Source organism: Coenobita brevimanus, chromosome 57 (genome assembly GCF_032717465.1).
Source record: "Coenobita brevimanus isolate Jiangsu-jjx chromosome 57, ASM3271746v2, whole genome shotgun sequence".
In the NCBI taxonomy this organism is placed as follows: Eukaryota; Metazoa; Arthropoda; class Malacostraca; order Decapoda; family Coenobitidae; genus Coenobita; species Coenobita brevimanus.
The window spans coordinates 15,636,012-15,651,950 of record NC_137010.1 but is presented as its reverse complement, the minus strand read 5'-3'; the positions used below and the strand labels follow the sequence as shown (position 1 = coordinate 15,651,950).

At 42.1% G+C, this 15,939-nt stretch overlaps 1 protein-coding gene across 1 annotated transcript in view; it reads left to right on the top strand.

The window, feature by feature from the left end:
* The window catches only part of LOC145402101 (prolyl 3-hydroxylase OGFOD1-like), an 89,133-nt gene extending 73,194 nt beyond the window's left edge, over positions 1-15,939 (top strand). The window contains exon 9 of the mRNA XM_080274217.1: positions 15,570-15,939. Coding sequence (XP_080130343.1) covers positions 15,570-15,722 — 153 coding nt within the window. The 3' untranslated portion in view covers positions 15,723-15,939. The remainder of the gene's footprint in view (positions 1-15,569) is intronic.

The following is a 15,939-nucleotide window of genomic DNA, read 5'->3' as shown; positions in this document are numbered from 1 at the left end:
TCACATCCATCTAACCATTGTCATTTCTGTATGTTTGAGCCAACAGATATCCTCATTGCTGCCCAGGTCTCATGACCATACAGCATTACAGCATCACACTCAACACATGCCGCATACAAAGGTCGCTTGGCATGCAGAAAGAGCCCTCTTAGTGTTAGAAGAGGCAACCGCCCCCTGAACTTCCTCCAACTACTCCTTACCCTAGCCACATAACATGCCTTTCAAATAACAAAACTCATCCACACACTCAAGAAGCACACCAGCAAGATAATGCTTTCACACCTGGCAGTCTCTACATGCTCTCCCCAATGCATTGCACACACGAACTCAGCATTATTTCACAGTCTACCTCTAATACCACTTCATTTCTTATGCACCCACTTATCACAAACACTGCACAAAATAGAGTTACTTTCCATACCTTTGTGTCAGACTGCGCTTGGCCACATTCCCTTCTTGTTGACATACCGCCACCAGCCCTAGATATCATTGCTTTTGATTTATCTGCATTTACTCTAAAATCCTTGTGCCTCATTCTGTCTCTCCATTTCCTGAATCTTTCCTTCACCTCCTTTTCATTCTCTACAACCAGCACCAAGTCATCAGCATACAATACTTCAGTAGAAGTCCCTTTCTGAAGTCATGTGAGAGAGCTTCAAGCATCATTTACAAACAGAAAGGGGTAAAAGACTGACTCCTCATGCATGCCAACGTTCATGTCAGCCATCACTCAAACTTCCATTTACTCTCTGCTGGGTGCAAGCACCCATATACATAGCCATAACCACTCTAACCAGCCACTCCTTGATCCTAAGCTTTCCCATTGTCCACCTCACCCCTCCCAAGGGACTTTGTCAAAGGCCTTCTCCAAATCAACAGAAACAAAGTACAGCTCCCATTTCTATCGTCAGACGATGAATATGGCATCAGTGGTCTCTTTGCTTGACATAGACATAAACTGCATCTCATCAGTATTCGGTATTTCCCTTATCATAACTTGGCCATGTGGAGAGGATGGAGGGTGAAAGACTGACGAAGAGAGTGTATGTGAGTGAGGTGGAGGGGGAAAGAGGGAGGGGGAGGCCGAGGATGAGATGGAGGGATGGGGTGGAGAGATATATGAGAGAGGGGGGTGTGAGTTGAGAGCAGGGCAGTGAAATGGCGGGGGACAGGGCGACTTGGAGGCGATTTGTTTGTGGCCACCCCAAACGGGATTGAGGCGTCTGGCAATAGATAGATAGATAGATAGATAACTTCTAGGATTCTCCCCATTACCTTCATTATCTGTCCCAAAAGTTTTGTGCCTGTATGATTTCCTCTTTCCAGGGCATCACCCTTCCTCCTGTATGCATATACAATCACACTCTTCAGCCAGTCATCTGTGACAACACTCTTAATATAATCTATTAATCAAATCAGTAAAAAAACCCACTCCTACATCTCCTGAGGCCTTCAGCATTACAGCAATCAGCCCAGACACCCTCTGCCATCCCCAACAACATCCTGCATATTGCCTTGCTCACAGTAGCAGCATCAATCAAACGCCTAGGGCCAAACACTGGCTTCTCTGACTGCAAACGTGTTGCAGGCAAATTCCTCATTTAGCAACTGGTTATAATGCTTTCCCCAGGTGTCTTTAATATGCTGTCCACCACTACCTTTCCGTCATCAGACACTGGGCACCAATGATATCCATGTTTTCCCTCTTCATCTGATTTGGCACCGTAAGTATAATATTCTTTTCAGTGCTATTTAGGTTATCCAGTAAAAGTTTCCAAGGCTCAGATTTTGCCCTGTATACGTTGTTTCTAGCCCTGCACGTGGCAGCCAGATATTCCAGTTTGTTACCACCATTTTTCCATTCCTGCTTTTCTCTTTTGATATACCTTGATAGACTGGATGTTGGATTTATTGGACACTACAGTCACCCAGACAAACCATCAGACATACTGAATAATATAGGCTGTTGCATTCACCATCCACTCACTTGATGTAGTGCTGCTCTTGGGTGCGTGCCCTTTCCTCTCTTGGTACCTTTTTTCCATCCTTCCCCTTCTGTCTTTCTTTCCTTCTTTCTGTCCTCTTCCTTCTGTCTGCGGGTGACTCTACACTGAGTGACAAACCAAGTGGTTTCCTCTACACCAGAAAACCTTTTACTATGCTCGGTGGTAACCACATAACCAAATTACTGTGCCCAGTGGTTTAGTGGGTAATTAAGGCGCTCCAATCAGTTTGAGCCAATGCAGGTTATATTCAGGGGATGGTTGGGGTTTATTGCTCATATAATGCCACTCAGGGATGAGTGAAGCTGGTCACTCTCATCTTAAATGTCAGGACCAACTTGCCCACCCCTAGGGTCCTGTGTTTCTCATGGGGCAACGCTGTGTTAGATGATGAATGACTGAATGAAAAATGAGGCACATCAGACAGACCTTTCAGATATCTCTGAGCCCACTGGACAGTTTTTTGTCTTTAACATATATTATCTGTTACAGGGGCCACATTATGCATCCCTTTCAGATCACTGTGTGGGGTGACTCAGAATGCAGTTACCAACATTGGTGGCAGATTTTCTCACACACTATGGCCAGGTTGGAGAGATTGCAGAGGGGAAGTAGTGTTGAATTGAGCTATTTTGGAGCTACTTTTAGTAGGCGTGAGTGAGACCAGAGTCTGTGAACATATTGTACTGCACATGGTCAGCCTTAGTGTTGCTGTGCCTTTTGTTGCATTAACACAACAGCATGCACCATTCAAGTGTGCCAGGTGTTTTCCCATTGTGATTTGTGAAAAATGGCTTCATGTAAGGAATCTCCTAGCGCCTCCACTTCTGAAAAAGCCAAGAGGAGGATTATGACATTTGTAGAGAAGATGGAAGAGATCAAGATGCACGAGAAAGGCATGAGCGGGTGTGACCTTATGCTCAAATATGGCCGTAATCCTTAAACAGGAGGCTACTTTCCAATTTTACATCCGTGTGGGATTAATTATTTTGGAAAAAATAAAGTGTTAAGAAATCCGGCAAAACATGCATAAATGTATCAGGATAGCTGAAAAAATAAAGAATTTGGTGTTGCTTTCTTCAAATTGTGTGTGGGCTGGGTGGTGGTGAGAGGTGAGTGAGAAGGGTGGTGGTGCGTCAAGGTCACTCTCAGTAGCACAAGACTGAGAGCAGGTGGGGAGAGAGTCTGGTTTTCTGCTCTTATTTGTAACAGCAGCCTAAATTATACTATTTTTACATTATGTACTTAGTTTTGTCTTCGTGGTATGCTTTGAACACTACACACTTTATTGTAATGTAAAGTTTTTCTTATGTTTCTGCAGTTATGATCTTACATATGTAAATACAGTAATCCCTCCACTATCCATTGTAATAGAGCAATGTAACATGCAAAGGCATGTCTGGAAAGTGGGCCCCTGGCTCCTGGACTGGTACTTAACCCGCGCCGTCCCGGCGACGTGAATTAACTCGGCAACATTGCAAGGTCCCTAATTTGCACAATTTTCAATTTTCACGAGTGATTTCGCGAGTGATTTTTGGCACGTATACACGGGACACCTTCCTCTATTCCTCTACAAGATGCCAAGCAGGAACAATGCCTTACACCGCATAACCTCCCCCCCCCCCCTGCACGCCATTGTCTTGGCAATTCACCTGTTACCAGTGACCTGGCCAATAAAGACATTTAGGGCCACAGTGATTCCCCAATCGATGACAATGTGGAGGACAAAGTTTACATAGCATTAGGGGAAGAAACAGTCAGAAATGATGATCAGGTAATGTGGGAAACAAAAGGTCATGAATGGTGATGAGTTAGTGAGTGAAACAATGCTTATAATGCCTATATTGCTGTTTGAAAACCAATATACTCTTGTACTACATATAAATTCGTACCAAGTAAATAAATAGATACTGTTTATGAATGGATAAAATAGTTACCCTCCCATAGAACTCGTTTTCTTTGGTGCCAGCCTGTTAGAAAACCCAGTCAGGTAAGGAAGTACTCGTACCTAAATCGAGTATTTTAAACCTCAGGTGAGCGATTTCTCTATGAATTTTCGATGTTTCTCACCAAAAGCGGATGTTTGAGCCAAAAAAAAAAAAAGGTCCAAAAACTTCGGGATGGGGCGGGTTAAGGATCCTAACCCAGCCTAACTTTGAAAGCCACCTAAATAACTCCCTACCGGACATGCATAGCACCTATTTAAGCCTATTTAAGACTCTGTTCACACCAATAATGGAAGTAAAGTATGAAATAAATGAAAAGGAACCAATGAATGAGGAATTAGAAGTGACTGTACCTTACAGCATGTCTGTGGCCGTCTTCACAAAGGCTTTGGCAGTGGTGAAAATGCTCTTGAAGCACGTACAATAATCCAGTGTTGTCAGCACTTAATTCATTGCACTGCGAGTTATAATTGTTTGACACAGCGCATTGTTCTTAACTGCACCAAGCCAGTTTCAACTGCCAATTTGAACTCCACAGTTGATCCTTTGCACTCTAAGTTCTGATTTCTTAACATTTCACAACACTGTAAATTCCCGTGTGGTCTAGTGGCGAGGTATTGCAGTTTTTTCACTGTTCACAAAAAGCGAGCACGTGTGACTTCCATTGCGATAAGCATCTCCTCACCATTGAAGTTAGGCAGTAACTGTTGATGATGTTGAAACAGAGTTGCCAAATCGCAACGGCCACATTACCAAACTCCTCAATTTTCATTACCAAATTTAACTTTTCAATACCAAATTCGTAAAGCTAGCATTTATTCCTCACTAATTATATATACAAGTGGAAATACATGTAATCACTCTCCTTATAATTAACAGCATGTTGATTATTTTCACGCTATGTAGGCTAGCAGATTAATCAGAGAGTGCAAATAATCCACCATCTCCTTCCTGTGTATCCACATACATGTGAAAAATCCATTTGGTAATGCATTGTTCTGATTAATTACCAAATGAATTTTTCATTACCAAATTGTCCCACATTTGGTAATGAAAAATACCAAATGGCAACCCTGTCAGGGGAGGGGGGAGGGGGGAGGAAGGAAGGGGTGAAGGGGCCATGGTGTAAACAGCTGTTCGGTGCAGCACGGCAATTTCAAATTACGGGTGGGAAAAAATTTGGATTTTGGGGGGATTTTTTTCTTTTTTTTGGCCATTTTTGGGTTCCAAAGGTCCAGGCCCACAATGTCCGGTAAGTGGGGTGTCCAAAAAGTGGGCATCCGGATAGTACGGGGATAATTGTATTATGTACAACTGTAAGAGATTGAGAAAGGCAGAGTATTGAATCCTATGTTGTTGACCAAGGTGTACCGCTGCTTGGTGGAGGAGACAAGTTGGAAACCTAACTACTGCAATTAAAGAACCTCTCAGGAAATTCCATTAACTATTTTTGGCCAACTTCTTTGTATCACATGGTATTACATAGTGACCCTTTATGAGTTTTTTTCTTAGCACATTCTTTGTATTCATGAAAAAAAAAAAGAAAAAAAAGTTGACATTATTTGGAGCAGATAGATAAAGAAGTAACCAGTGCAGGAAGAGAGAGAGGGGACGAATTTAGAAGGAATATAATAGAAGGTTGGTGCACAGAGGAGTTGTTCAGTATATACAGATATATGTGTACTTTCCATTCAGTTACTGTAGTACTTCTCAGAATCTATATAGAACTACAGTACTACTAAGCTACTCAGCAGTTTTGATGGGTAATCACTAGAAGTAAAAAAACACACAATATATCTTGCCTCGTAGTTGGTTGATCATTTTATGTAGTGAATGCTTGTGGTTCTACTGCTCTGTATTTTCTGGAACTTCTGAAGTTTGCTAAAGGAGAAAGGTTCAGTTCTTCATGCCTCCTGTTAACATTACATCAATCATTAACCATTTTACCATGGTGATGTACTTTTTGTAATATTCTTGCTACCTTCAGGCTGTTTTTCACCTTGGGATAGACTTATTGAACTGAAGGTGTTAGGTACTGCCTTTGTTAACCCTTCAGTATGAGAATCCTTTCCCAGGTTGTAATAAAATTATTCTGGAGGGAGCATGAAGAAAACCAGAAATATATAACCAAATTGAAGAGGTTAATCGAGGCAGAAATGGTAAATTACGGTAGTTAAGCAACGCTGGGTCTGGTTAGTACTTGGATGGGTGACCGCCTGGGAACACCAGATGCTGTTGGCATCCCTACGTGTCAAGTGGGGTTGGTGGAGGATTAGTGCCCCTCCCTGTAAAACAATTAACTCTGAGCCCTTGGCCACCCCGTCTGGGATACATGGCGTCTGGCAATGAATGAATGAATGTATATTACAACTCTTCACACTAATATGTCTTTAGTGTGTGGTATTCTGTAAAGCAATTGATACAGAGACCCACACCACATTCAGGGCACCACGTAGTCACATCTCTGCGTTTACCTGAGCATCTTGCTGAATTCTTGCACACAACACATCTCTGTTGTTTACGGCCACGTGCATCAACTGGAAGTGACTTAAGGTGGTGTTGTGAGATACATTCACATCATAACAGGCACTGTTGCCATATCTCCCATTTGTTTCATAATTATATTAGGCCCTCAGAATAGGAATTCATTCCGGAACGTCAACTGCCCTTTCCTTAGCGGACGTTTGGGAACGTTGACCGCCCTTTAGGAGTTAAGAGGTCAACTCTTCATGATATCCTGAAGGCTAAAGACAAAGCAAAGGAGATAATGAAGAAAATGGAAGGCAGGTTGAGGGGGATGTATGTGTTCAGGACTAGGAAGCTGCCTAACAAGAAACTCAACTAAGTAGTGTAGTATTGGTACACACGGGAGTGAAATGAGGATGTCCCTGTGTGTGGCATGGACATCCAGCACGCAGCGCAAAGGCTACATCCCTTAGAATAAAAAAGTTCAAGTGTAGTAATGGCTGGCTGTGGAGATTCAGAAGGTGCCATGGCATTGCTAACAAGACCATAACTAAAGAGATGCTCACTGCTGATGTTGGTGCTGTAGAGCAATTCATCCAGCATCTTTGGATGTTGATAGTAGAGGAGGGCTTGCATGAGTTTTAAATCTACAGTGCAGATGAGGCTGGACTCTTCTAGCATGTTCTTCATCAAAATAGCCAGGCTTTGAAAGATACTGGCAGCACACCAAGGCATAAAACAACTTCACTCTGGCCTGTGCTGGTGCTGATAGTGCTCATTGCCTACTGCCAGTTGCAGTAGGTAAGAGAAAGTGACCCAGGTCGCACAAGGACATCATAGCCAAGCTTCATGTGGAGTACCATGGTATCAGTTCCTCCTGGTTTACCCAGAATATCATTCATGACTGGTTTCACCACAGTTTCGTCCCTTTTGAGGCAATACCAAAAAAGGTATGGCATCAGTCCTGGTGACATGAAGGCAGTGCAGCTGTTGGACAGTGCACCAGCCCATCTTTCATGGGGAAAAGCTTTGTCTCTGCCAGCCAACACCACTGCCTTTATCTAACTCATGGACCAGGGAGTTATAGACAGTGCTAGGAGGCACTACAGAAACCTCTACCTGCAACAGTGCCATGTTGTGACGGAGGATGGGATGGACCAGGCTGACTGTGAAGACACCAGAGGGAAGAAAACCCTCCACATTTTCAAGAAAAACATCAGAAAGGATGCCACCTTCAACTGGACTGAGGTGGGGAAGAAAGTGCCCCTTGTCCTGCTCAAGAATGAGTGGTGCAAGCTCCTCAGAACCCCCAAAACTCCAGCACCACAGCATGATTTTGAGGGGTTAAAGCTGCTGAGGATGGAAGAATTGTTGGAAGCTGCTGAGGAGGAGCTGCAAGAGTGACTGGATGATGATGCTGGTATGCCTAGCTACCATCACCAGATGGAGGAGGAGATTGTGACTGAACTACAAGGCAAGGCACTGGCAAAGGGGGAAGAGGAGGAGGAGTAGGATGCACCTACTACATCACTAACGGCAGACATTGATGTTACAGATTCAGTCCTGTCCATCATAGTCAAAGTTGGAGGACCTCTGGCTCAACATTAAGAGGTCATGCTCATCCGACTGGAGTTAATGCAGCCGCAACAACCAACGCAGATCCAGGCAAAGATCTCCCAGCTTTTCAAGCCTGTGCCCTCTCCAGCTGCCAAGAGGCACTACACAGTCAGAGAACTCCACTGTGACTGTGGTGTCATCCTCAACCAGCCTCCATATAACCTTACGATCCAGCAGTACAGCCTCCGGTACCCCAACCCCCATCACCTCTGGACTCTCTACCAGATGTAACACCAGAGCCATCAGAAACCATCTTTACCAACAGTGATGATAAATGACAGTTAACTCAGTATACAGCATACCTGAAGAGTGGCAACTTAAATATTGTACCTCCATCTGTACAGGTACAGTGTATAATACATGTTTCCTATGCCTTTACTCCAGTGTGACCTGAGATTCCCATCTCCCCATTATGACTGCTGAGTTGTAATAGCTGAGTATAATAATATTGTACTAATCATGAAGAAATGCTATGACAAGGATATGAAATAAGCTGTTAAAGAGTGAAATTATGGACCAAGGTAGTGTAAAATTTTTCCTTTTCAGTACCGTACTACTGTTTTACTCATGTATTTTAAAACTTATGCTTGAAGTCCCACACCAGGGGAGGGGGGAAGGACCGTAGTATATGACGGGCTATCAGCTTTATCAGATGTGGCTCCCCTGCAATTAGTCCGTTATAGCATGGGTCTACTTATATACAAAGTCAGTCCAAAATCAACTGAACTTTTCAAATATCACACCAACTAACCAGCGAAGTGTGATCGCAATGGGAGCAACTTTCAGCCGTGGTCTAACATTTGCTGCATCATGTCTCGTCGCTTAGTCATCAAGGCACACGTGCATGAGTGAACATGTTAGTGCACTTGACAGTTCATTGGTCTCGTCTCGTGCTAAATTGGCAACCTTTCAAGGTGGATTTCAATTCTGGGTACAAATAAGAGTCTGCACGGGCCAGATCTGGAGAGTAGGGCAGCTGGGGGATGATAGTTGTCTTGTACTTTGCCAGAAAGTCATGGATAGGTAGTTATGCATGAGCAGGTGCATTGTCATGGTGCAGCATCCAGGTTTTGTTTTCCCATGTCTCAGGTCTCTTCCTTTGCACTGCCTCTCTCAGACTCTACAGGACGTCCAAGTAAGACTCGTTGTTGACTGTATAGTCATGTGGAGCAAACTCATGATGAATGATGTCCTTTCAATCGTTGTCCAGCTTGCAGCAAACCGCCAGGTTCACTTAACACATTTTCACTCAAGTGCTTGTACCTTGATGGGTGAGTGATGTGGTGTGATGCGGGTAGAATTAGACTAAAGCTCAAAGTTGCTGCTACACGTGCTCCTGTCACAGTCATGCTATGCCAGCTAGTTGGTGATCTGTTTAAAAGTTTGGTTTCTTTTTGGGCAGACCTTGTGTGTGGGTGTGGGTGTGGGTGTGTGCGTGTGCGTGTGCATGCGTGTGTGCATGTGTGCATGCATGTGTGCGTACAGTAAAACCTCAGTAAGTTGACTCTGCAGAAGGTGGAATTTTTGGTTAGTTGAGCTCTGACCAGGGTGTGACTTAAGTCTTTATTCAAAGGGTTACATTTTAGTTTCATATTTTCCATGTGCTACATTTTAGTTTATTGTATTCCAGGTGTTACAGTTTAGTTTAATTGATAGTATAATGAAGTACGGTACTGTAGATAAGTGCAAAACTTATGTAATTAAGTGACTGTTGCACCTCTCCATCTATACGACCCCGTATCCTAGTTTGGCGTATGACATGCACCGAATTGTTTTTATTGTTTATTTTTATTGCTTCTTAAATGCATCATTAGTTTAGTGTTAATAAACAAGTAATCACATTAATAGTTTGCAGTTATTGGGGGCTAATATAGTTTTTTTTTTCAAGTATTTCCTATTAGAAAATTCGGTTCGTCAAATTCTCCTAGAGCCTCATATAGTTCAGCTTATGAAGGGTTTACTGTATACAGTAAACTCTCAGTTATCTGCAACTATCTTGGCTCTATTAACCCGTGGATTGCAAGCCACATCTTAGGCTGGGTAGCATTGCGTTGCGAGCCACAGCTCAGGTTGTGCTGGCTGTGCATCACCGTAAATAACTCGACCCCCACGAAAACTTACGCATGATGATACGCAAAGATGGAGAGAGAGAAATTTTTTTCTGTTCACCAGATGATGCCCTGGATGTTTATCTTCAAGTTTATAATTAAAAAAAAAAAAAAAAATCATTTATTCACTACTCCCGTATGTAAACTTACGCATGGCCCTACGCAGAGACAGAGAGAGATATTTTTCTTTTCACCAGGTGATCCCCTGAATGTTTATCTTCAAGTTTATTATAAAAAAAAAAAAAAAAAAAAAAAAAAAAAAAAAAAATCCCTTCTTTTTTTGTGCACCATGGGGTGGGATAAAAAAAAGGTAATTGCGCAATCCATGGGTTAAAGCAGTATCCAGCGATTTTTATGCAACATCCAGTGCTGAAATGGAGAACTGGCAGTCCAGTGCAATATTTGACACTGAGGGGTCTCAACCTGCTTGTAAGTAGTAGCCAACCAGCGCCAGGGGATATCCCGAAACTCGGGAGCCGATGAAAACGCCTGCTACATGCCAGCCAATCAGAATCTGTCGTGGGTGTTGCTTATCTGGCGCACCAAAAATACAGCCATGCATTCATTCTCGTCTGTGGATGTTGTAGAATCAAGACATGCCTGTGCACTCCCGCTCTTCTGACCATGCAGTCACAAATCCATGGTCGTTTGACTAACTCTTTGGCATCCTATGTTCAATCTGCTGTACTATATTTTATTGCAAAGCTACTGGCTTATCAGTGCTCATGTCCAAGTGCTCTGTTGTTTTTGTTAAAATTCCCCTGTGCTATATTGTGTACTGTAATGTTTCTGAGTGCGAACCCCCCAGTGCAGTTTCTCCCCATCAGTACCAACATTTGGCAGGTACATACAGTAATACACTGTGTACAGTGCTTTATCATTGTACTGTATCATTACTGTATTGTTTTTATATGCTTAGTTTTCATCTTATACTCATGGGCAAGTTAAGGATAGAGGCTTGAGATGGATATAATCGCAATATCCGGCTCAAAGCCGAATGTTGAGCTCGATATGCAATATCCAGCATTACACATTATTTGGCATAGGGCTCGGTTGAATTACAGTGGATAATTGAGAGTGTACTGTGGACATATGTGGATTAACTGTGACTAAATGGATGTGTGAGAGTGTGAGAGAGTTGGAGTATGGATGGGGTATATGCGCGGGAGTAGGTGAGAATGAGACAACAAAAGAGGGTGTATGTATTTTTGTGTGCAAGAGATGGAAGGGGAATTTAAGAGAGCATGGATCGGTTGGTGTAAGGATTGTGTGGGTAAGATTGAAAGTGGAAATACAAACGTGGGAGATTGTGTGTGTTTGTGTGTGTGTATGCGTCGATGCAAGATCGTGCAAGCAGAGTGAAGGACGAGTTCTTGGCACATCTGGAAATGTACGCGGAAAAGTTTGAGAGGAATGAGAGTGTTTTTGATTGGAGATATGAATGGAAAGTAGGGAATGTGAAGGTGAATGGAATAGTTGGTGAATATAGTGTGCCTGCAGAAGTGGATGATGATGGCAGTGCTCTAGTGGACTTACATGCAGGGAGGGGGTTGGTGATAGCCAGTACCCTCTTTAGGCCCAAAATGAACCACAGGTATATGAGGCAAGTGATGAGAAGGGTAGGTGGTAAATTGAATGAACAGAAGGCATTGTGTGTGTGTGGATGACAGAATGAGAAGGTATGTAATGGATGCAAGAGTTTGCAGAGGTTGGGGGGGTGGTCTTTCTGTAAGTGGTGGTTGGTGAAAGTCAGGGTTCAGATGCAGTGGAGGAATAGGAGGAGGGAAGGACAGGAGGAAGTAGTCCATACAAGGAGGGTAGAAAAGTTGCAAGAGTATGGAAAAAAACACAGAAAATAAGAGAGAAGTGGAGGAGCGATTGTGTAAATATCAGTTGGAGCAGATGACGGAGGTGGAAGGTGTGTGCAAGATTTCCACAGGAGAAATCTGTGCAGCATATGAGGTGGTGTGTGGGGTGAAGAGAAGACAAAAAGGGGTGCAAGGAACAGCTTGGTGGAATGAAGAGGTGGGACAAGCTGTGGTGCAAAAGAAGAAAGCATTATAGTGAGTGGATGGGAAGCAGAGGAATGGAGGAAGCTGAGAGATGAATGAGAGAGATATATGTAGATAGAAAGAGAGAGGTGAGAAGATTAGTAAGAGAGAGTAAGAAGAGAGTGGATGTGGAAGTTGGAAGGAATTTAAGTGTAAAGTGGAGGGAATGTAAGAAAATTTTCTGGAAGGAGGTAAAGAGAGTTAGACAAGTAGGGGTGAAAGATAGAAATGATAAATTGATTGTGGAGAAGCAAGAAAAAGTGAGCAAATGGAGAAAACACTTTAAAGAATTGTTAAACATAGAGAATGAAAGTAATACAAGTATAAGTGGCTGGGGAATGGCTGGAAGAAGGTGGGTGGTGAGAAGGGAAGATGAGATCAGTAGGATGGAAGTAATGGAAGCAATGATGAAAGTGAAAATGGGGAAAGCCCCAGGAATTTATGAATAGTGTTGTGAAATGCTGAAGAGTGGGGGAGAGATAATTGTAGAATGGATATGGAAGATGTGCAGATTGACCTAGGAGGAAGGTAGAGTCCTGGAGGATTGGAAGTCAGGTATAATTATTCTCCTGTACAAAGGAAAACGGAAAAAAAAAGTGTGGTAATCACAGGGACATTTGTCTTCTTAGTGTAATAGACAAAGTATATGGAAGGATACTTAAAGCCCCAGGCATTTATGAAGTGTGTGGTGAAATGCTGAAGAATGGGGGAGAGATGGTTGTAGAATGGATATGGAAGATGTGCAGATTGACCTAGGAGGAAGGTAGAGTCCTGGAGGATTGGAAGTCAGGTATAATTATTCTCCTATACAAAGGAAAAGGGGAAAAAAAAAAAGTGTGGTAATCATAGGAACATTTGTCTTCTTAGTGTAATAGGCAAAGTATATGGAAGGATACTTATTGATAGAATTAGGAAAATAATAGAGGAATTAGCTGGAGAAGAACAGAGAGGTTGTAGGAAAGGAAGAGGTTGTGTAGATCAGATATTCATCCTTAGGTCTTTAGTGGAAAAGTTTCTAGAGAAAGGAAAGAAGTTGTATGTTACCTTCATGGATTTAGAGAAAGCATGTGACAGAGTGGATAGACAAGGAATATGAAATATATTAAGAATATATGGAGTAAATGGGAAGTTGCTGAATGCAGTGAAGAATATGTATGAGGGTGGCAAGACTGCACTGCATGTGGATAGCGAACTGAGTGAATTTTTCTGTCTGAATGTTGGATTGAAACAGGGATGAAACCATGTCTCCATGGTTGTTCAGTCTGAATATGGATGGGGTTATAAAAGAGATACAAGGTATAGTAGAGCATTGGATGTTGGAGTGGCCCTAATGAGAGAGGGCAGCATTTGAAAACTTACTGTATTGTTGTTTGCAGATGATACTGTGTTAAGTGAAGATGAAGGGGGAACCACAAGTCTTGGTGAATGAGTTTGAGAGAATGTGTAAGAAACGGAATCTAAAAAGTGAATATAGGGAAGAGTAAAGTTATGGTCTTCGAGAGAAGTGAAGTCACTGGACATATAGTGATGTTGGATGATGAGGAAGTGGAAAATGTGAGTGCATTTAAGTGCTAAGGTAGTGTGATGATTAACAATAGAAGTTTGGATGATGAAGTGCTTGAAAGGGTACAACAAGGAAGAAAGATTGCTGGTTCTTTGAAAGCAGTGATAAGAAATAGGGAAGAGGGCATGGAAGTAAAAAAGTCGCTGCAGGTTCTTTGAAAGCAGTGATAAGAAATAGGGAAGTGAGCATGGTAGTGAAAAAGTTGCTGCAAAATAGTATTTTGATACCAACTCTAACATATGAAAGTGAAGCTTGGACCTTGTTGGAAGGACACAAATCAACAGTGAGAGCAGTGGAAATAAGTTATGTGAGAGGAGCATGTGGAGTTACATGGAGAGACAGACTAACAAATCAGGAAGTGAAGGAGTGTTGTGGTGTGGATGTGTGTGTGATAGAAAGCGTTAGGAGAAATTCATTGTGGTGGTTTAGCCACGTGGAGAGTATGGAGAATGAGAGACTAACAAGGAGACTTTATGTGAATTGGGTGGAGGGGGGGAGAGGGAGGGGGAGGCTGAGGATGAGATGGAGGAAAGGAGTGGTGAGGTAGATGAGAGAGGGTAGTGTGTGCTCGGGGAAGTGCAGTGAAATGTCAGGCAACCAGTGATTTGTTTGTGGTCTCCCCTTATGGGATTGAGGCGTCTGGCAATAGATAGATATATACATACATACATAGATATATACAGGTATATACCATAAACTTTCAGTTATCCATTGTTTCAACATTTGGCCTAGTGCAATATCTGTCGCTGTTGGCTCAGCTCTGTTAAAGCAATATCAAGTTAAATTATGCAACATTCGGCACCTAAACGGGACATAACTGGTGTTTCTATGCAATATGTTGTGTTGAGGTGTATCAGCTGGCTTGTAAGTGGCTGCCGACTGGTGCACTCTTACTGTACTGTATCGTTATTTTATTGTATTATATGCTTAGTTTTCATCTTTTACTCATAGTAAAGTTTTTAGGATAGAGGGTTGAGACGGATAGTAACACAATATCGGGCTTGATGCCAATTGTTGACCCAATGGGGGGTGCTATGCAATACAGGTATACCTCGAAATACGATACCCCTACATGTGATACCCCGGCTTACCAATGGGGGTAGAAATACCACCATACCCTGCCTAACAATGGCAAGACTCCTGTTTAACAATGAGTTTTGATTTTTTAAAACTGATTTTGATGATATTTTAGACTAAAATTGTGTGTTTAGGTTGATTTATAAACTGTTTTTAGACTTAGATTAATGTGTTTTAGCCATAGGTGGGGTGAACATTGCCATTTTGAGGTACAGTTTACTAAGCTTGAGTGTTTCCAGACTTATATTTGATGGTTTTTAGATTTTATTTTTTGGTTTTAGTGAGTTATTTACAGGTGTTGAGCTTAGGTTAGCTTCTTTTACAGCTGTTAGGTCATTTAGATTGGCTTTAAACTTGTTTTGGGACTCATTTGAGTGGGTTTAGGACTTGCTTGGGAGGAAAATCCAAGGCTCAAAAATGCTTCCCTGTACTTTACATGTTAAATCTACTCCGAGATACAATACTTGGCCTTAGTTAGCAGAAGTGTTTTGCCTCTAGCCTAACAACTCGCCTTGGTGGACTTTTGTTTTGCATAAATATCGATTTACAATGCAGATACATTTTTTTGTACTCAGAATAAATATTTATGCAAAATAGAAGTCTGTCAAGGTGTGCTTTATTATGTCAGCAGTAAACCCAAACCCTTTTTGGATATAAACCTTTATAAACCACTTTTGGTGGAGCATTGTGATCCACTAGATCATCAGGTGTCCTAACTGAGATTTTCTTGTCTGCAGCTGTTGACAGTGTTACCCCGGGCCAACTGTCTCGCTCTTGTCTACCGGGATGCTGAGACACTCAAGTTCACTAAGCACATCAATGCAAGTGTTGCTAAACTGGGAGAAGCAGATACTACTTACCATACTTTCTCCTCAGTTTATTATGAGTGATCTAGTTCTAAATTGGTTAGTATCACAGTATTTATTGCCCGAATACTTAAGGCTGTGTAAGCTTCGTTTTATAGTGTGTTCAAGTGAGAAAGTATTGTTTGAAAGTATGATTACCTCAACTCTACATGTGAAGAATATGCTGAACTTTTTTTTTTTTTTTTTTTTTTAATATGTTGCATGTGATAATCAACATATTTCTCATTTAGGTGATTGTAAT